Source organism: Pan troglodytes, chromosome 16 (genome assembly GCF_028858775.2).
Source record: "Pan troglodytes isolate AG18354 chromosome 16, NHGRI_mPanTro3-v2.0_pri, whole genome shotgun sequence".
NCBI classification, from domain to species: Eukaryota; Metazoa; Chordata; class Mammalia; order Primates; family Hominidae; genus Pan; species Pan troglodytes.
In genome coordinates, this window is record NC_072414.2 from 42659610 (window position 1) to 42681913 (window position 22304).

The window sequence follows — 22304 nt, forward strand, 5'->3', positions numbered from 1 at the left end:
AGTCATTACTCAGTAAAGGAGACAATCTCATTCACTACTGGGTGATCATTTATATTCCTTTAATACTTTTGAAAAGATTCTGGCATTACATAACCTAAGGGGGGAAAATCTTAAATACAAAAAGGTTTTATCCACAAAGATCTTCATTGTGGCCTAATTAAATTTTAAATGGCTAAAAATCGAAAACAACTAAATTGACCAATAGTAGAACAGGTATATAAATTGTGGTATACACAATAACAGAATATTAACTACCATTCCTTTTTTTTTTTTTTGAGACAGAGTTTCGCTCTTGTTACCCAGGCTGGAGTGCAGCAGTGTGGATCTCAGCTCACTACAACCTCTGCCTTCCGGTGTCAAGCAATTCTCCTGCCTTAGCCTCCCAAGTAGCTGGGATGACAGGTGCCCACTACCACGTCTGGCTAATTTTTGTATTTTTAGTAGAGACAGTGTTTCACCATGTTGGCCAGGCTGGTCTCGAACTCCTGACCTCGTGATCCGCCCACCTCAGCCTCCCAAAGTGCTGGGATTACAGGTGTCAGCCACCGCACCAGGCCTATTAACTACCATTCTTATAAAATATCTGTAGTATGAAAAGCAGGTACATTTTGCATATAGACTGAATGTAGCACTACTTTAAAACAAAAGCAATACACTGAGAAAAAGTTAAAAATAAAGCCACCAAATGTTATTAATAATGACAGTCTTAATGTATTGAAACTCTACGTATTGCTTCAACTTTGTTTCTCAAAAGTTTTTTAAATGTATCACATACATTACACTTTCAATGGAAATGTGTTTGTTGTGAGAGATCCGTTCAAAGTTAAGAATTTTTTAAAATGTTAAAATAAAGAGAAATTTTTGGAAATGCTATTCAACAAATATTTACTACATATCCACTATAAACAAGAATAGTGACATATTCTATAATATAAAGAGATATCAGTTAGTAAAAACTGTCTATTTAGCTATGTTTTTCTAAGAGTTATATATCTAACAGAAATGAAAGTTGCAGAGAAGGTAAATGGGTAGAGAACACAGTGTGACAGGAGACGGAAAAGGAAGGAAGATTCAAAAATCTTGCATATACTTTTGTCAATTAATTTTCATTTTTTCTAAGTGCCTATGAAGAAAAGTGCTCTATAGGTTAGGAAATAACCATATCTTAGATTTCCTTAAGTTTTTTTCTATCTTTAGGCCTCAGAAAAAAGAAAAATTTGCTGGGTGCGGTGGCTCACACCTGTAATCCCAGCACTTTGAGAGGCCAAGGCAGGCAGATGACCTCAGGTCAGGGGTTCAAGACCAGCCTGGCCAACATAGTAAAACCCTGTTTCTACTAAAAATACAAAAACTAGGGCTAGGCGTGGTGGCTCACACCTGTAATCCCAGCAGTTTGGGAGGCCGAGGCAGGTGGATCACGAGGTCAGGAGATTGAACCATCCTGGCTAACACGGTGAAACCCCATCTCTACTAAAAATACAAAAATTTAGCCGGCTGTGGTGGCACATGCCTGTAGTCCCAGCTACTCGGGAGGCTGAGGCAAGAGAATGGCCTGAACCCTGGAGGGAGCTTGCACTCCAGCCTGGATGACAGAGCAAGACTCTGTTCCAAAAAAAAAAAAAAAAGTAAAAAGAATAATTTTGGCAAAAATGTTTAAGTAAATATTTCATGAGCTCAACTTTTTCTTCAGTTACTAAGCTAATGTCCTTTAATTTTTTTCTATTATCAAAGCCATTTTAGAGACCAAAGACACAGACACCTATAGTCTCTGATAATAGATTTTCCAGTAAATAATGATCTGTATCTATATATTGGCAAACAAAAAGAATGACTATTATTAGGTTCATATTGCTTTCTTCGACATGAACCATAGTGTTGGATACCCAGTAGATGCCCAATAGATACACAAATTTAAGTTCCCAATATCAGTGAATCCATTAAAAAATAAAAGAGAGAGTCTTAACTGCCTTACCTTTGTAAAACACTACACTATGATCTGAGGGAGTTTAGAGATGGAGGAACACTTCAAGGAAGAGATTGTATGCTGTAAATGGCATTAAGAACTCCAAAATACTGATTTCAGTGCTGTTTCCTCCTCCCAATCCCTCCCAAATTAAATGATTAACAGTAATTATAAAAAGTAACAGTAAGTACAAATAATTTATTTAGTGGTTTTTGTTTCCAATAAAGAAATAACAATATAATTTACACTAAAATTTCTAGAAGACCCCAGAAGTAACAAAGGTGTGCTTACCTGTGAGGGTCCTTGGAACTTGGTATAATATATACACATTCCCTCTTGGTCAAAGTGCTTTCTATCCAGGATTTCTGGGACTAAAACAAAATGTTTTAAAGAATTGTTTATAAGTTAACCCACTAAATAAGAAGGAAACAATTTCATGATAAACACATAAACAGTTCTTTTTTTTTTTTGAGACAGAGTTTTGCTCTTGTTGCCCAGATTGGAGAGCAATGGTGTGATCTTGGCTCACCACAACCTGCGCCTCCCGGGTTCAAGTGATTCTCCTGCCTCAGCCTCCCGGGTAGCTGGGATTACAGGCATGCGCCACTACGACCTGATAATTTTGTATTTTTTTAGTAGAGATGGGGTTTCTCCATGTTGGTCAGGCTGGTCTCGAACGCCCGACCTCAGGTGATCTGCCTGCCTCGGCCTCCCAAAGTGGTGGGATTACAGGCGTGAGCCACCGTGCCCGGCCCATAAACACTTCTATACTACATAATTTTTTATTTACTTTTCACTACATACCATAGTCTGAGGATGGCAACCTAAAACGTCAGAATAATTCCATTTAAATCCCAAGTGACCTAGGTTATTAAATCAACAGTACTGTGTAGATACTATTGCCTCAAATAGTCAAACAGGAGGGAAGCTAAGTTTGAGATTCCCACTACGAACCAAAAACCTTAAGAGGGGCTGGTATTATTCTGGGATATGAGCCATTTAAAAGACAACTAGCTCGGCACAGTAGCTCACACCTGTAATCTCAACATTTTGGGAGCCAAGGTGAGAGGATCCTTTTAGACAGATTCAAGGCTACCCTGGAAAACATGGTGAAACGCCATCTCTACCAAAAGCTAAAAAATTAGCCAGGTGTGGTGATGTGCTCCTGTAGTCCCAGCTACTTGGAAGTCTGAGGCAGGAGGATCGCCTAAGCCGAGGAGGCTGAGGATGCAGTCAGCCATGATCAGGCCACTGCACTCCAGCCTGAGTGAAAGAGTGAGAGACCCTGTCTCAAAAAACAAAGCAAAAAAAACCTGAAAAAAAGACAATTAGAATTGATAGATTTGGCCGCATGCGGTGGCTCACACCTATAATCCCAACACTTTGGGAGGCTGAGGTGGGCGGATCACAAAGTCAGAAGACCAAGACCATCCTGGCCAACATGGTAAAACCCCGTCTCTACTAAAAATACAAAAATTAGCTGGGTGTGGTGGCGTGTGCCTGTAATCCCAGCTACTCCGGAGGCTGAGGCAGGAGAATCGCTTGAACCAGGGAGTGAACCAGGGAGTCGGAGGTTGCAGTGATCTGAGATCGCGCCACTGCACTCCAGCCTGGAGACAGAGCAAGACTCCGTCTCAAAAAAAATAAAAAAAAAAGTGATAGATTGATAAAAAATAAAACCCAGCTACATTCCATTTCTAATATAAATACCTAAAGCATAAGGGCATGGAATGGTTAATGATACAGGAATAAAAAGACATAAAGCAAATCCTAATTAGAAGACAAATAGTGTCAGAAAAATGGGTGCAACACATCAATAGGGATAGAGCAGGTTATTACAAACGTTAAATCTGCCAGATTGCTATTACAATCTTAAATATGATTAACCAAATAAAAGTTTCAAAATACATAAAGGGAAAAAATTAGTAGCATTAGACAAATCTAGGCTCACAGAAGATTAACACATTTCCCTCAATACTGAAAAGTCAATCAAACAAAACCTAACAGCAGAAGCCAGGCATGGTGGCTCACGCCTGTAACCCCAGCACTCTGGGAGGCAGGAAGATGGCTTGAGTCTGTGAGTTCAAGACCAGCTGGGTAACACAGTGAGACTCCATCTCTACAAAAAAATTAAACAGTCAGCCGGGTGTGGTGGTGCACACCTATAGTCAGTCCCAGCTACTCAGGGGGCTGAGGTGAGAGGATCACTTGAGCCTGGGAGGTCAAGGCTGCAGTAAGCCAAGATCACACCACTGCAATCCAGCCTCGTTGACAGAGCAAGACCCTGTCTTAAAAATAAATTAATAATCAGCAGAAATATTTAAAAGATTTTAACAACATGTTAACAAGCTTCATTTAATAAATATATGCATGTTTCTGTATATTAGAAACAGAAGATCCATTCATTCTTCTCAAGCACACATGAGGCATTTATAAAAATTAATCATGGGTCAGGCCCAGTGGCTCGTACCTGCAATCCGACTACTTTGGGAGGCCTCATGGATCACCTGAGGCCAGGAGTTCGAGACCAGCCTAACCAACATGGTGAAACCCGTCTCTACTAAAAGTACAAAATAAGTGTGTGGTGGCACACATCTGTAATCCCAACTACTCAGGAGGCTGAGGCAGAACTGCTTGAACCCGGGAGGCAGAGATTGCAGTGAGCCAAGATCATGCCACTGCACTCCAGCCTGGGTGAAAAGAGTAAAACTCTGTCTAAAAAAAAAAAAAAATTGATCATGTGCTTGACCATAAAATAAGATTCAACAAATTTCAGACACTGGGTATCTGGCAGATCATACTCACTGATCACAATGCAATTAACGTAATGTAAATAAAAATTTTAAACCACCAACATTCAACACTTTATATAACTTGAGGATCCAATAAAAATTCATAATTAAAAATTTTAAATTCTTAGAAGTGAATAATAGTGAAAATTCTATGCATTTGAAAACCTGTACAATGCAGTCTAAATGGTGCATGTATAGGAAAATGTATAGGCTTAAGTGATTACATTTAAAAATGAAGGCTGGGCCAGGCACAGTGGATCACGCCTGTAATCCCAGCACTTTGGGAGGCCGAGGTGGGCAGATCACTTAAGGTCAGGAGCTCAAGACCAGCCTGACCAACATGGTGAAAACCGTCTCTACTAAAATACAAAAATTAGCAGAGTGTTGTGGTGGGCACCTGTAATCCCAGCTACTCGAGAGACTGAGGCAGGAGAACTGCTTGAACGTGGAAGGCAGAGCTTGCAGTGAGCCCAGATCGTGCTACTGCACTCCAGCCTGGGCAACAGAGCGAGACTCTCTCTCAAAAAATAATAATTAAAAAAAAAGGCTGAAAATTAATGAGCTAACTCTCGGACTTTAAAAACATATTGAAAGAATAAAGTCAAAGGAAAGAAATAAAATTAAAGAAAAAAATCAGTAAAACAGATTTTAATAAAACAGCAAGATAAGCAAAAGTTAAAAGTTGGTTCTTAGGTTAACAAAATTGGTAAACCTTTATCAAGACTGAACAAGAAGCCAGGCAGATCACTTGAGTCCAGGAGTTTGAGACCAGCCTGGGCAACATGGCAAAACCCCATCTCTACGAAAAACACAAAAAATTAGCCAAGCATGTGATGGCACGTGCCTGTAGACCCAGCTACTTAGGAGGCTGAAGCCAGAGGATCATCTGAACCCAGGGAGCTCGAGGCTGCAGCGAGCTGTGATCATGCCACCGTACTCCAGCCTGGGTGACAGAATGAGAGAAGGGAGAAGAAGGTAGAAGGAAGAAGAGGAAGAAGAAAACGAAGAGGAAGAGGAAAAAGAAAAAGAGGCCGGGTGCAGTGGCTTATACCTGTAATCCCAGCACTTTGGGAGGCTGAGGCGGGCAGATCACCTGACGTTGGGAGTTCGAGACCAGCCTGACCAACATGGAGAAACCTGTCTCTACTAAAAATACAAAATTAGCCAGGCATGGTGGCGCATGCCTATAATCCCAGCTACTTGGAAGGCTGAGGCAGGAGAATTGCTTGAACCTGGGAAGCAGAAGTTATGGTGAGCCGAGATTGTGCCGTTGCACTCCAGCCTGGGCAACAAGAGCAAAAACTGTCTCCAAAAAAAAAAAAGAAGAGGCGGTGGAGGTGGCAGCACAAGTAATAGTAAGACTGAAAAGATACAAGGTAATTGAAAGATAAAATAGAAAATAACAGGCTGTTCTGCCTCTGGAGTAGCCATTCTTCTGTTTCTTTACTTTCCTAATAAACTTGCTTTTACTTTACTGTATGGATTCGCCTCAAATTCTGTCTTGCACAAGATCCAGGAACCTGTTCCTGGGGTCTGGATCAGGACCCCTTTCTGGTAACATCTTTCTGGCAAACCATAAAGGGATGATACTGAGGAGACCCCCAACCCAAAGGAAATACACTGCAGCATTGATTGGCTGACTCTGGGGGTGTCTAATGGCAGTTATGGGGAAATACACAGCTCTCTGCATGTCTGGATCAGAGAAATATGCTCTTGGCCCCCTAGAAGCTGTGCCTGATTACTAGGCCCTAGAAACTGAACGCTTTCCTCGCCCTGTTCCTCCAAGGGCTCTACCTTGAAGCCAGTAATCCAATTAAGAAATTGGCAAATGAAAGACCTTACAACTGATGGATCTCCCACCTATGTATTTATATGTGTTGTGTGTGTATGATATGAAAGAGCTTTGATTAACTGGTTTAAAAATAAGAGCTTCTGGCCGGGCACAGTGGTTCATGCCTGTAATCCCAGCACTTTGGGAGGCCAAGGTGGGTGGATCACTTGAGGCCAGGAGTTTTGAGACCAGCCTGGCCGACATGTAAAACCCCACCTCTACTAAAAATACAAAAAATTAGCTGGGAATGGTGCCTTGCACCTGTAATCCCAGCTGCTAGGGAAGCTGCGGCAGGAGAATCGCTTGAACCCAGGAGGTGGAGGTAACAGTGAGCCAAGATTGTGCCACTGCACTCCAGCCTGGGCAACGGAAGGAGACTCCGTCCCCCTCCAAAAAAAATATTTAAATAAGAAATAATAAAATAAAATTGGATCAATTTGTCTATAAGGTTTTATTAAGAACTGGGTTTCACATATCAATAATGCACTAGTCCAACAGTGAAATTTGGCTTATTGACATAAAAATCATACAGGAAGCATTGCCAAATATGAAATGGTGTTTGGCTTTCTTTGGGTTGCATTTGTATAAATATGTTATTGGTATGTGTTCCAAAATTATGAAAAGCTCCTATAATTCTGATATGATTCAATGTACCTTATCAGCAGTAATTATGATTATTATGTTAAATTATTGTGTGCCACAAAGGTAACCAAAATTCTTTGTCAATTGTGTCTTTGACTATGGCTGTCCTAAGACTTTTTGTCATCAACATACAACTGTTGTCATGTTTTGATCCTCTTCGAAAGGTGGTTTATAATTAGCTATAGGACTTTCACAGGTGCTCTTAAATGCAGGTTTCTGATAACTTTGGAGACTCTAACATTAGAATAAAGGAAAAAACATTCAGGACTGTCATGGAGGGCTGGAATGTTCACGTGTATCAAACAGGAGTTAACTTCATGGACTGAATTAATGTAAGACTCATCTTTTTTACTTTTTTGCTTAAAACGTCGCTGATCCTTTATTTTGTTTTGCAGAGTCAAGGATTTGAGCTATTGACAGCTATTAACAATTGAGTAAAGTATACTCCTGTGGACAAAATTTGGAGCATATTTCTCTCTACCCCATTTCTCAATTTGGAGATTATTTATGAGTACTCTTAACTTATGGCAATAGATTTGTTTTTGTTTTTTGTTTTTTGAGACAGAGTTTTGCTCTGTTGCCCAGGCTGGAGGGCAGTGGCATGATCTCAGCTTACTGCTAACTCTGCCTCCTGGGTCCAAGTAATTCTCCTGCCTCAGCCTCCCAAGTAGCTGGGATTACAGGTGCCCGCCACCACACCAAGCTACTTTTTGTATTTTTAGTAGAAACGGGTTTTCACTATGTTGGCCAGGCTGGTCTCAAACTCCTGACATCAAGTGATCCACCTGCCCCAGCCTCCCAAAGTGCTGGGATTACAGACATGAGCCACCATGCCTGGCCTACAATAGATATTTGTATAAGTGCAGTAAGAATCGGTTTTCTCTTGTGACAGGACACAATTGGAGAAACTGGTTATTTTACCAAGGCTTTGACTGGAATGATGTGCTCTCCTTAAAGGAATCAAACTTGACTTGTAGAGCCAATTAAAAGCCGCTTGGGAAAACTGGCCTCATATCTTGTCTACGCAGTCCCTGTACAGGGTTCCTGACCTGTGATAAGTAAAGAATGTCACTTTTTGACAGGCCCAGGAGCCCCAAGTTATCTTGGGACCTCAAGAAGAGAGAAATTTACCCAATACATAAAGGTATGTCAGGGTACAAACCCACAGCTGAGGTCAGGCGCAGTGGCTCATGGCTGAGCGCGGTGGCTCACGCCTGTAATCACAACACATTGGGAGGCTGAGGTAGGTGGATCACCTGAGGTCTGGAGTTCGAGACCAGCCTGGCCAACACCTCATCTCTACTAAAAATACAAAAAATTAGCCAGGCGTGGTGGTGTGTGCCTGTAATTCCAACTACACAGGAAGCTGAGGCAGGAGAACCACTTGAACTCAGGAGATGGAGGCTGCAGTGAGCTGAGGTCATGCCAGTGCACTCCAGCCTGGGCAACAGAGTGAGACTCTGTCTCAAAAAGAAAAGGAAAAAAAAAAAATCCATGCTGGGCTCGGCTTTAGAAGTCTTATCGGAGATTCCTTATGGAACAGAGTTCCATCAAAGCCAATTTTGAAAGCCTATATAATTATTTTTGCTGCACTTTATACAAATAATCTGGCCAAGTATAACAAAGCAAATCGGTCATACTATAACTTGTCTTTAGTAAAAATGGGACACTGGAGTGAGAAAAAATTGTGTTTCAAGAACTATGGTATACCTGTCAGTAGATTCTAGTCTCATCAGTTGTTTGAGTTTTTTTCCTGCAATTTAGGCTGACCTTGCTTACTCCTGTGAACCAATCAGTGATCTCTGACTGAAGTCCAGGAAAAAAAAAGGGATGGCTAATGTAAAAATCTGGATCAATATTCTAATTCTGGGCACATAATACAATCAGCGATCCCTTATCAGCATGGTTCCAACAGTTGCCAGTTCATGGAAAGCCTTCTAATTTAGTTTACTTGGGACAGTTTTACTTATTTTGCTTTACTGTTATGGAATATATTGCTGTTGTACTCTTTGTATAGGAATGCAGGATAAGCTTACTGAATGTTTTATTAAACACTTATTAATCTTTCAGATATCATGTTTTGTCAGAACTCAGAGTTATGGATGGCCCTCAGCAAACTGATGTGTTGTGAATGAGCGCCTCTCTATCACGGACACAAGAGACCTTAATAGTTAGGCAGGAATATCATCACCCCATTCAGCAAGAAGAGGTTACAAAAGGTGTATCTTCATCCCTCTACAACCCTTAGGATGAAGGATTCTCTTATAAAAGAAAGGGGGAAACGTCAGAGGTGTTTAAACCGGAGTGACTCCATCTTGAATAGGGGCTGAGTAAAATAAGGCTGAGACCTGCTGGGCTGCATTCCCAGTAGGTTAGGTATTCTAAGTCACAGGATGAGATGGGAGTCCAACATAAGATATAGGCCATGAAGACTTTGCTGATAAAACAGGTTGCACTAAAAAAGCTAGCCAAAACCCACCAAAACCAAGATGGCAACAGAGTAGACCTCTTCCTCACTGCTCATTATATGCTAATTATAATGTATCACCATACTAAAAGACACTCTAACCAGCACCATGACAGTTTACAGATGCCATGGCAACATTCAGAAGTTACCCTATATAGTCTAAAAAGAGGAGGAACCCTCAGTTCTGGGAACTGCCCACCCCTTTCCCAGAAAATTCATTAATAATCCACTCCTTGCTTAGCATACAATCAGGAAATAACCATAAAAGTGGGCAACCAGCAGCCCTCAGGAGTGCTCAACCTATGGGGTAACCATTCTTTTGTTTATTTACTTTCCTAATAAACTTGCCTTCACTTTACTGTAAAAAAAAGAAAAAGAAAAAGAAAAAGAAAAGCAAGAAAATAATAAGAGGATACAATCAACAACTCTGTGCCAAAACGTGTCAAAACATATTAAGTAGGCCAGGTGCAGTAGCTCTTGCCTGTAATCTTAGCAGTTTGGGAGGCCAATGGGGGCAGATTGCTGGAGCTCAGGAATTTGAGACCAGATAAAAGGGGGCTACTATACATTGTGGAATGGCTAAATCGAGCTAATTATCATATACATTGCCTCACATACTATTTTTTTTGTGGTGAGACCACTTAAAATATACTCTTAGTATTTTTCAAAAATACATTGTTATTTACTGTAGTCACCATGTTGTACAGGAAGATTTCTTGAAATTATTCTTCCTAACTGAAATTTTGCATCCTTTGACCAACATTTCCCCAGCAATCCCCACCCAAGTCCCTGATAACCACCATTCTACTCTCCACCCAGAAATTGAACTTTTATCAGTTCAATTTTTTAGATTCTACACAGAAGTGAGACCATGTAGTATCTTGTCTTTCTGTTCCTGGCTTATTTCACTTAACATAATGTCCTCCAGGCCCATCCAGGTCACGAAAAACAGAATTTCCTTCTTTAAGATTGAATGATATTCCTTTGTGCATACTGTCATGTGCCACATAACAACACTGAGGTCAATGATGGACCGCATATTTAACAGTGGTCCCATAAGATTATAATGGAGCTGAAAAATTCCTATTGCAGGCTGGGTGCAATGGCTCACACCTGTAATCCCAGCACCTTGCCATGGGAGGAGGAGATGAGAGGACTGCTTCAGGCCAGGAGTTCAAGACCAACCTGGGCAGCATAATGAGATCCTGTCTCTACAAAAAAGTTTTTTTTAATTAGCCAGGCATGTTGGTGCCTGCCTATAGTCCCAGCTACCTGGGAGGCTAAGGTGGGAGGATCATTTGAGCCCACGAGTTTGAGGAAGGTTCATCTGAGCCCAGGAGTTTGAGGTTAAAGTAAGCTATGATCACGCCACTACACTCCAGCCTGGGTGAGAGAACTTGTCTCGAAAAAAAAAAATTCCTATGGCCTACTAACATCGTAGCCATCATAAGTTCATAGCACCAGGACTACTTGGGTATTTGTTTTGATATTGGTGTAAACAAACCTGCACTGCCAGTTACATAGAAGTATGGCATATACAACTGTGTACAGTACATAATACTTTGTAATAATAAATGACTATGTTACTGATTTATGTATTTACTAGACTACGCTTTTTATGGTTAGAGTGTACTCCTACCTATTTTTGTTTGGTTGGTTTTTGTTTTTGTTTTTTGAGACGGAGTCTCACTGTCGCCCAGGCTGGAGTGCAGTGGCATGATCTTGGCTCACTGCAAGCTCACCTCCCGGGTTCACGCCATTCTCCTGCCTCAGCCTCCTGAGCAGCTGGGACTACAGGCAACCACCGCCACACCCGGCTAATTTTTTGTATTTTTAGTAGAGACATTTTCACCATGTTAGCCAGGATGGTCTCGATCTCCAGACCTCGTGATCCACCCACCTTGGCCTCCCAAAGTGCTAGGATTACAGGCGTGAGCCACCTCGCCCGGCCACTCCTACCTATTTTTTTTTTTAACTGTAAAACAGCCTCAGGCAGGTCCTTCAGGAAGTATTCCAGAAAGCACTGTTATCATAGAAAATGACAACTCCATGCATGTTATTGTCCCTCAAAACCTTCCATGAGACAAGATGAGAGGTGGAAGACAATTCTACTGATGATCCTGACCCCGTGTAGGCCTAGGCTAACGTGTATATTTGTGTCTTAGGTTTGAACAAAAAGTTTAAAAAGTAAAATAATTTTAAAATGTTGAAACAGAAAAAAGTAGCCAGGCGCGGTGGCTCGCGCCTGTAACCCCAGCACTTTGGGAGGCTGAGGCAGGCGGATCATCTGAGGTCACGAGTTCGAGACCAGCCTGATCAATGTGGTGAAACCCCATCACTACTAAAAATATAAAAATTAGCTGGGTGTGGTGGCGATGTCTCTCATCACAGCTACTCAGGAAGCTGAGGCAGGAGAATCGCTTGAACCAGGGAAGCGGAGGTTGCAGTGAGCCACTGCACTCCAGCCGGGGTGACACAGTGAGACTCCGTCTCAAAAAAAAAAAAAAAAAAAAGCTTATAGAATAAGTATATAAAGAAAATGTTTTTGTGCAGCTATACAATGTGTTTTATACAAAGTGTTATTACAAGAGTCAAAAAGTTTTAAAATGTTTACAAGTCTGTTAAATTAAAAAGTTACAGTAAGCTAGCGTTAATTTATTATTGAATAAAAAATACTTTTTATAAATTTAGTGTAGGCTAGGTGTACAGTGTTTATCAAGTCTACATAAGTGTAATGCCCTAGGCCTTCACATTCACTCACCACTCACTCACTGACTCGCCCAGAACAACTTCCAGGTCCACAAGCTCCATTCAAAGTAAATGCCTTATACACCTATACTATTTTTTATTTTTATTGTTTTTTACTTATTTCCATAGGTTATTGGAAACAGGTAGTGTTTAGTTACATAAGTTAGTTCTTTAGTGGTGACTTGTGAGATTTTGGTGCACCCATTGCCCGACCGGTACACACTGCACCCTATTTGTAGTCTTTTATCCCTGACCCCCTTCCCACCCTTTCTCCCTGAGTCCCCGAAGTCCATTGTGTCATTCTTATGCCTTTGCGTCCTCATAGCTCAGTTCCCACTTAGGAATGGGAACATATGATGTTTGGTTTTCCATTCCTGAGTTACTTCACTTAGAATTAAGAGTCTCCAATCTCATCCAGGTCACTGTGAATGCCATTAATTCATTCCTTTTTATGGCTGAGAAGTATGCCCTCGTATATATATATACCACAGTTTCTTTATCCACTCGTTGACTTGATGGGCATTTGAGTTGGTTCCACATTTTTGCAATTATGAATTATGCTGCTATAAACATGCGTATGCAAGTATCTTTTTCTTATAATGACTTATTTTCCTCTGGTAGATACCCAGTAGTGGGACTGCTGCATCAAATGGTATCCTAAGGAATCTCCACATTGTTTCCCATAGTGGTTGTACTAGTTTACATTCCTACCAGCAGTGTAGAAGTGTTCCCTGTTTACCACATCCACATAAATGTCTATTATTTGTTGTTTTTTGTATTATGGCCATTCTTGCTGGAATAAGGTGGTATTATTGCATTCTGGTTTTCTGTTTTGTTTCTTGAGATGGAGTTTTACTCTGTCGCCCAGGCTGGAGGGCAATGGCATGATCTCGGCTCACTGCAACCTCCACCTCCCAGGTTCAAGCGATTCTCCTGTCTCAGCCTCTGGAGTAGCTGAGATAACAGGTACCTGCCACCACGCCCAGCTAATTTTTGTATTTTTAGTAGAGATGGGGTTTCACCATGTTGACCAGGCTGGTCTCAAACCCCTGACCTCAAGTGATCCACCTGCCTCGGCCTCCCAAAGTGCTAGGATTACAGGCGTGAGCCACCATGCCCAGAAGCCCAGCTAATTTTTGTATTTTTAGTAGAGATGAGGTTTCACCACGTTGCTCAGGCTTTTCTTGAACTCCTGATCTCAGGTGATCCACCCGCCTCAGCCTCCCAAAGTGCTGGGATTACAGGGGTGAGCCGTGGCGCCCAGCCAGTGCCTGGTTTCTAATAAATTTCTGATGTCACAATGTATATGTTTTTGTACTGTGTATCCCTTAACAAATTATTGTTGCTATTATTTTTTTTAATGGTTTTTGTCTTTTAACCTTCATACTAAAAATACAAATGATTTGCATACCACCATTATGGTATTAGAGTATTCTAAATTAACTCTATTTACATTTACCAGTAAGTTTTATACTTTTCATATTCTTTCTGTTACTAATTAGCAACCTTGTCTTTCAGCTTGAAGAAATTCTGTTAGCATTTCTTGTAACACAGGTCTAGTCTCTGAGCTTTTGTCTGGGAAAATCTTCATCTCTCCTTCATTTCTAAAGGAGAGCTGTGCCAGGTACAGTATTATTGGATAATGGGTTTGTTTTTGTTTTTTTGTTCTTCAACACTTCGAATATATCATCCCCTCTACTACATCCCATAGTTTTGGGTTTTTTCCAAGAGCTGGAAACCAGAGTTGTTTCTCATTGGCAAATCCACCCAAAACTTTAGCAAACAATTTGCTAAAAGTCACTTAAATTGTGTCACTCCCATACTCACAGATTTTTACTAAATTTTATGCCTACAGGGACACATAATGACATTAGCATGTTTCAAGAAAATCTCCTGGCTGGGCATGGTGGCTCATGCCTGTTATCCCAACACTTTGGGAAGCCGAGGCAGGTGGATCACCTGAGGTCAGGAGTTTGAGACCAGCCTGGCCAACATGGTGAAACCCAGTCTCTACTAAAAATATAAAAATTAGCTGGGCATGGTGGCGGGCACCTGTAACCTCAGCTACTCAGAAGGCTGAGGCAGGAGAATCCATTGAACCCAGGACACAGAGGTTGCAGTGAGCCAAGATCACGCCATTGCACTCCAACCCAGGCGACAAGAGCAAAATTCCATTTCAAAAAAAAAAAAAAGAAAATCTCCTACAGCTTTCCCTACCTCATTCACCAATTTTGTTTATTTCAAAAACTTACTACCTCTCATTCTGTTTATGTAACAGCCAAATGTACATACATTCTTCCCACACGTAGCATTCTCATCATTTATGGCCTTCACTTGTTACACAGGAATCGGCTTCACAAACCCAATATTCACATACCCCAGCTGAAAGTTGTAAATATCACCTAATGATAAAAAAAAAGTTTTTATAGTTTTTGAAATTCTAAGTTTCTGCTCTGCCATCAGTTACCCAATCAAATGTGCCCTGGTTATAAATACATATAAAAATTCCTAGTTTTATACACTTTGCTTTTTAATTTTGCTAGGTTGCACTACCAGATTTTACCAAGAGGTGGCAAACTACAAACACAAATCTGAAAATTCCTAAATTTGTATGTTCCAAGTAATGTAAAAAGTAACTATATCCACAGAATGCTAGTAGAGCAGGGAATCTTAAAGATCAGTTGGTGATCTTCAGTGGTTAAATAGTACAGATTCTGGAATCAGACTGATCTGAGTTAGGATCCCAGCTCTGCTGTTTACTATGTGTGCAACCTTGTGCAAGTTTCAGAGCCTCTTTTTGCTTCCTTACCTGTAAAATAGGATAACAACAGTACTTACCTCACAATATTACTCTGATGATTAAACAAAATGATCCATGTAAGTTGTTTTAGCACAATGCATGGCACATAGTCAAATTTCAACTATGATGGTGATCACTTCAAAACTCCTTAAATTATAAATTCTTATACCAGTCTACCAGCAATAAGGGACACGTATTACAAATAAACCTAAGCACATCTTACTCTCTAAACAAATCACTACCAGCACATCCTTCCTGCCTAGATGCTGCCAGCAAAAATTTGGGGAAAAAATTAAAGATTCCTAAAAAATTCTGCTGTTAAGGTAACATGTGGAAATCAAATTTTTTTTTTAACAAATACATTCTATGATTATATATATTAAAATTAGAAAATTCTAGCTATGGAGAAGTAGGTCCTATTAGGCTAACCATCCCTCAGATAACCACCATAAATTCTGGACAAAAGATAAAAAAGAGGCTAGACACAGTGGCTCACACCTGTAATCCTAGCACTTTGGGAGGCCAAGATGGGAGGACTGCTTGAGGCCAGGAGTTTGAGACCAGCCTGGTCAACACAGCGAGACCTCATCTCTATCGTTTAAATTTTTTTTTTAATAAAAAGATAAAAAAGACTTGAGGACACTGAAAGCAAGCAGAAACTAGACGGAGTCTATACTTAGAATAAAGGAATGGTATTGAGTGAGTTTCCCAATTTTTAAGGCTTTTTGCCTGAAAACAGTCCCCATCCTATGCCTAGTGTACAGCTAAATATCAATAGAAATCCCACAGCCTTACTGACTTATAGAACCAGAATACCCAGTTCAAGGTGAAAACAGCAGCTGGAAAGTGATGGGAAAGTTTCCGCAAGAGTTGAGAAAAGGAATCCTAAATACTTCATATTAATTCTACACAAATCTCTCACTGACCCACGAAGATCGTACACATGGGGCAGCCTCCAGGCAGCCCAGCTAAATAAAATAACTGAGCAGATATTCCTGCTGCCCATTGTAGGAGAGACAGTTTGGAGTTTGAGTACAATGAAGTTAATCAACAACTGTCTTAGTCGGCTTGGGATGCCACAACCAATACCACACAGACTTGGTGGGATAACAACTGAAATAAATTTTCTCACAGTTCTGGAGACTGAAAGTTCAGGATCAAGATTCCAGGAGGGCCAGTGTCTGATGAAGGCTCTCAGACAGCTGCCTCCTCACTGTGTCTTCACACAGTGAAGAGGGAGTGAATAAGCTCTCTGGTATCTCTACTTCTAAGGACATAAATCCTATCAGACCCAGGGCCCCACCCTCATGACCTCATCTACCCCTGATTACCTCCATCTCCCAAAGTTCTCATCTCCAAATACCATCACACTGGAGGTTAGGGCTTCAAGATATGAATTCTCAGGGAGCGAGGGAGATCACATTCAGTACATAACAACAACAACAACACACACACACACAGAGCACAGGATTAAAAGACAACCCAGAGGCTGGGCGTGGTGGCTCACACCTATAATCCCAGCACTTTGGGAGGCCAAGGCAGGCGGATCGCAAGGTCAGAAGTTTGAGACCAGCCTGACCAACATGGTGAAACCCCATCCCTACTAAAAACACAAAAATTAGCCGGGTGTGGTGTCACGCGCCTGTAATCCCGGCTACTCAGGAGTCTGAGGCAGAAGAATTGCTTGAATCCGGGAGACAGAGGTTGCAGTGAGCTGAGATCACGCCACTGCACTCCAGCCTGGGCAACAGAACAAGACTCCGTATCAAAAAAAAAAAAAAAGGTAACCCAGAGCCTCTACTAAGTAACAATCCCAATGTCCAATATACACTTCAAAATGACTAGATATGGTAATGGACAGGAAAATGTGACCCATATTCAAAAGAACGGTAATCAAATTAAAAGAAATTGCCTACTAATAAAGTTCATGTGCTCAAGAAAAGAAAGTTAAATGACACTAAAGACCTAGAAATTGGCTGGGCGCAGTGGCTCATGCCTATAATCCCAGCACTCTGGGAGGCCGAGGCGGGCGGATCATGAGGTCAGGAGATTGAGACCAGTCTGACCGATATGGTGAAACCACGTCTCTACTAAAAAAATACAAAAAATCAGCCGGGCGTGGTGGTGGGCGCCTGTAGTCCCAGCTACTCGGGAGGCTGAGGCAGGAGGATGGCGTGAACCCAAGAGGCGGAGCTTGCAGTGAGCCAAGATGCACCACTGCACTCCAGCCTGGGCAACAGAGTGAGACTCTCTCTCAAAAAAAAAAAAAAAAAACACCTAGAAATTCAGAATTATGTGATAAATTTATACATGGGTCAACATGCCTGCCAAGGGTGACCAACATGCCTGCCAAGGGTGACACAGACAATGACAAATAAGACTAGCCTAAAGCAAAATGTTGAAATAAGCTGGCACTCTCTGACTTCCCCTATCAGAGTTCAATACATTTGACTTTCTGACACTCTTACAGACCCTACTCTCTAGTTCCATTCTTTAAAAAAAAAAAATATATATATATATACACACACACACACACACACATATACATAACTTTTATTATGTCACAGAGTTCCACTCTTACTCTAAACTGGCTGCCAACTACTCAACTAATTAATAATTAGATATTACTGACATTTTAGATACGAACCCTATGAGAGAGTTTTAAAGATATTATTGAAAAGCATCTATAATTCTGTAACAATTGGTAGAAAAGTTCTATATATTTAAAAACTTAAGGCCAGGTGCAGTGGCTTATGCCTGTAACCCCAACACTTTGGGAGGCCAAGGCAAGAGGACCACTTAAGCCCAGGAGTTCAAGATCAACCTGGGCAACAGAGTGAGAAACCCATCTTCGCAAAAACAAAAAAAAAATTTTTTTTGAGATGAAGTCTCGCTCTGTCACCCAGGCTGGAGTGCAATGGCGCGATCTCAGCTCACTGCAACCTCCACCTCCTGGGTTCAAGCGATTCACCTGCCTCAGCCTCCCGAGTAGCTGGGACTACAGGTGCGTGCCACCACGCCCGGCTAATTTTTGTATTTTTAGTAGAGATGGGGTTTCACCATGTTGGCCAGGATGGTCTCGATCTCTTGACCTGGTGATACACCTGCCTCAGCCTTCCAAAGTGCTGGGATTACAGGCATTAACCACCGCACCCAGTCAAAAAAATTTTTTTATTAGCCAGGTTGGTGGTATGGGCCTGTCATTTTAGGTACTTGGGAGGCTGAAGTGGCAGGATCACTTGAGCCTAGGAGGTTGGGAATACAGTAAGCCATGATGATGCCACTGCACTCTGACATGGGCAACAGAGCAAAACACTATCCAAAAAAAAAAAAAAACAGAAAACTTGGACGCTTGGACGTTCACACTGCGAGTAAGCCATATCAACCCATTATCTATCAGTGAGCAGGGTGTTGATACTTTTGTTGATACATTCATGATAGGTTTCTACAGGTTTTATTTCATTTATATATATATTATATATACGTATATATATATTTTTTTGAGACAGAGTCTTGTTTTGTCACCCAGGCTGGGGTGCAGTGGCGCAATCTGGAGTCACTGCAACCTCCATCTCCTGGGTTCAACCAATTCTCATGCCCCAGTCTCACAAGGAGCTGGGATTACAGGCGCACACCATCACGTCCAGCTGATTTTTATATTTTTAGTAGAGGTGGGGTTATCTACGTTGGCCAGGCTGGTCTCAAACTCCTAGCTTCAAGCAATCCTCCCGCCTCAGCCTCCCAAAGCACTGGGATTACAGGCAAGAGCCACCATGCCCAGTCTTTTCCTGCTGCTTTTAACAAAGAGTTACACCCATCCAGAAATCTATTTAATGACTTTTCTAATCTACTAAGGATTGCCCCAGAGTATGTGTCTCTGCACTTGTCAAAATAAAAGGCATGACTGGGCGGTGGCTCACGCTTGTAATCCCAGCACTTTGCGGGGCCAAGGTGGGTGGATCACTTGAGGTCAGCAGTTTGAGACCAGCCTGGTCAACATGGTGAAACCCTGTCTCTGCTAAAAATACAAATATTAGCTGGGCATGGTGGCGGGTGCCTGTAATCCTAGCTACTCGGGAGGCTGAGAGAGGAGAATCACTTGAACCCGGGAGGCAGAGGCTGCAGGGAGCTGAGATTGTGCCACTGCACTCCAGCCTGGGTGACAGAGCAAGACTCCATCTCAAAAAATATAAAAATAAAAATAAAATAAAATGCATACAGACTAATGCGTGTAATCCCAGTACTTTAGGAGGCCAAGGCAGGTAGATCACTTGAGACCAGGAGTTCAAGGCCAGCCTGAGCAACATGCCAAAACTCTGTCTCCAGTAAAAACACAAATTTTTAAAAAATAAAAATAAAAACACAAAAAGTAGCCCAATGTGGTGGCGCAACCTGTAACCTCAGCTACTTGGGAAGCTGCAGCAGGAGAATTGCTTGAACCCGGGAGGCGGAGTCTGCAATGAGCCAAGATCGCACCACTGAACTCTAGCCTAATTGACAGAGAGAGACACTTGTCTCAAAAAAAAAAAAAAAAAAAAAACCAGACAACTGAGTTGTAAATTATCTGTCCTAAGGTTAATACACAGAAATTTGATAGTAAAGCAAATTCTATTAGGTTTCATTATCATTTGAAGAAAATCAAGTACAGCAAACTTTTTAAGTTATAACTTTTTTAAAAAAAACCTTAACTTTTTTAACTTGACATAACACCTGTCATCTGAGGTCTTACAAATATACATATCCCTGAATATCAAAAGCCTTTTCCAAGTTTCTGTAGTTTGGCAGGTCAACACCTACTCTACCACTTATTAGCCTTGTGACCGTTGGCAAGTGATTTTTGATTCTCTTCTCTTTATATATAAATAATGGAGAAAACAGTATTGACATCACAGAATTTTCCTGCGGGATTAATATATGTAAAGTGTTGGGCGAGGTGGCTCATGCCTGTAATCCCAGCACTTTGGGAGGTCAAGGCGGGCAGATCACGAGGTCAGGAGTTCGAGACCAGCCTGACCAACATGGTGAAACTCCGTCTCTACCAAAAATACAAAAATTAGCCGGGCATGGTAGCACATGCCTGTAATCCCAGCTACTCAGGAGGCTGAGGCAGGAGAATCACTTGAACCCGGGAGGCAGAGGTTGCAGTGAGCCGAGATCACGCCACTGCACTTCAGCCTGGGTGACCGAGCAAGACTTCGTCTTAAAAATAAATACACACACACACACACACACACACACACACACACACAAAGCATTCAGAGCAATGGCCACAGCTAAATGCCGACACATTAGCTAATGCAAAAATGTGCCTAAAGCCTATTACATACTTCTCTTAGTCCAGAGTATCTTCCGGGAACTGGGTATGATAAATTAGACTAGGAAGACTATCATTTCATATAGTAAAGGCTAATGTATAGCCCTATCTTTCTAGTCTAATTATGTTTCTCCAGTGTCCTCCTAACAGTAATAGTCTGCTTCTCAGGTAACTTTCCTCCTGTTATCTCCAGCGTACTACCAAACTGCCAGCAGAAAGCAGAAAACTAAGCCTGTTAAATTTCACTTTGCACACATTTTTCAATCAGTGAACTCTGTCTCAGGGTTGCTATATTATTGATGACTTAGCTCAAAAGCTTTTTGCTCACTTTCCACAAGGAGCTTTGTTTCCAAAGGTTAAGGTTTCCAGAAGTCTGGCAGCTGGATAGTTAAGGTGTTATGTTATTGACATGTTTATATGATAGTAAGAGGGGTAAACAGTGTTTCACAGACTTTAATCCTAATATTGCTCCTTAGGTCAAGTAGGGAAAAGATTATCATTTGCCTTTTACAGATTGAGAAGATAACAGTGATGCTCATAAGACTGTGCGGTGGCTCACGCCTGTAATCCCAGCACTTTGGGAGGCTGAGGTGGATCATTTGAGGTCAGGAGTTCAAGACCAGCCGGGCCAACATGGGGAAACCCCGTCTCTACTAAAAGTACAAAAATTAGTCAGGCATGGTGGCAGGCACCTGTAATCCCAGCTACTCGAGAGGCTGAGGCAGGAGAATCACTTTAAACTGGAAGGCACAGGTTGCAGTGAGCCGACATCACGCCACCGCAAGCCTGGGCAAAAGAGCAAAACTCAGTCTCAAAAAAAAAAGGACTGTGACCTGGCAAAAATATGTCAAGAGTCAAGTCTTGACTTATCAACTTCAAAAAACTGCTTACCTCCACACACCAAAATTCCTTTAACAGGGTTCTAAAACCTCTACGTGGACAGAAAACTAAATACACAGTCCCAGAAAAACAAGTTAAAAAAATCCAGAGCATGAAGTCAAGAGATCGAGACCAGCCTGGCCAACATGGTGAAACCCCATCTCTACTAAAAATATAAAAATTAGATGGGCGTTGTGGCGTGTGCCTGTAATCCCAGCTACTAGAGGCTGAGGCAGGAGAATCACTTGAATCCAGGAGGCAGAGGTTGCAGTGAGCCAAGATCGCACCATTGCACCCCAGCCTGGGCGACAAGAGGGAAACTCCATCTCAAAAAAAAAAAAAAAAAAAAAATTCCAGAGCAATTTCCTAAATCCAAAATTAACTGTACCAAAAAGTCAACAAAATCTCTAAAAGAACTAACAATTTAAATTAGAACTAATCATATTTGTATAAAGTACAAGAGGTCCAATTCTCCAAGTCAAACACTGTATTCACATTCAACTAATCTAATAATTGCAAAGCATCATCTAAAAGTGACACCCATCTTAAGTTCTTTTTACTGATTCACATAAATGACTCAGTTAAAATCCCCATAGTCAAGTAATGCTTATGTCCTAAACTAACCTCAACCACTGAATTTTGCTTCCCGGTACCAAACTTTTTTTTTTTTTTTGAGACAGGGTCTGGTTCTGTTACCCAGGCTGGAGTGCAGTGGCATGATCTCAGCTCACTGCAACCTCAAGCCATCCTCCCACCTCAGCCTCCCAAGTAGCTGGGACCACAGGTGCGCATCACCATGCCCAGCTAATCTTTTTTTATTTTTTTTGGTAGAGACTGGGTTTCGCCATCTTTCCCAGGCTAGTCTTGT

The 22304-nt window shown here is 41.5% G+C and overlaps 1 protein-coding gene across 24 annotated transcripts in view; it reads right to left on the bottom strand.

Annotated features, from left to right (window-relative positions):
- The window catches only part of TRPM7 (transient receptor potential cation channel subfamily M member 7), a 126012-nt gene that overhangs the window by 99935 nt on the left and 3773 nt on the right, over positions 1-22304 (bottom strand). For all 24 annotated transcript variants that reach the window (XR_010151684.1, XR_010151681.1, XR_010151685.1 and 21 more), the window contains exon 2: positions 2255-2334. Coding sequence is in view for 16 of the 24 variants with exons in the window: in XM_063794943.1 (XP_063651013.1) it covers positions 2255-2334 (80 nt within the window). In the remaining 8 variants the exon portion in view is untranslated. The remainder of the gene's footprint in view (positions 1-2254; positions 2335-22304) is intronic.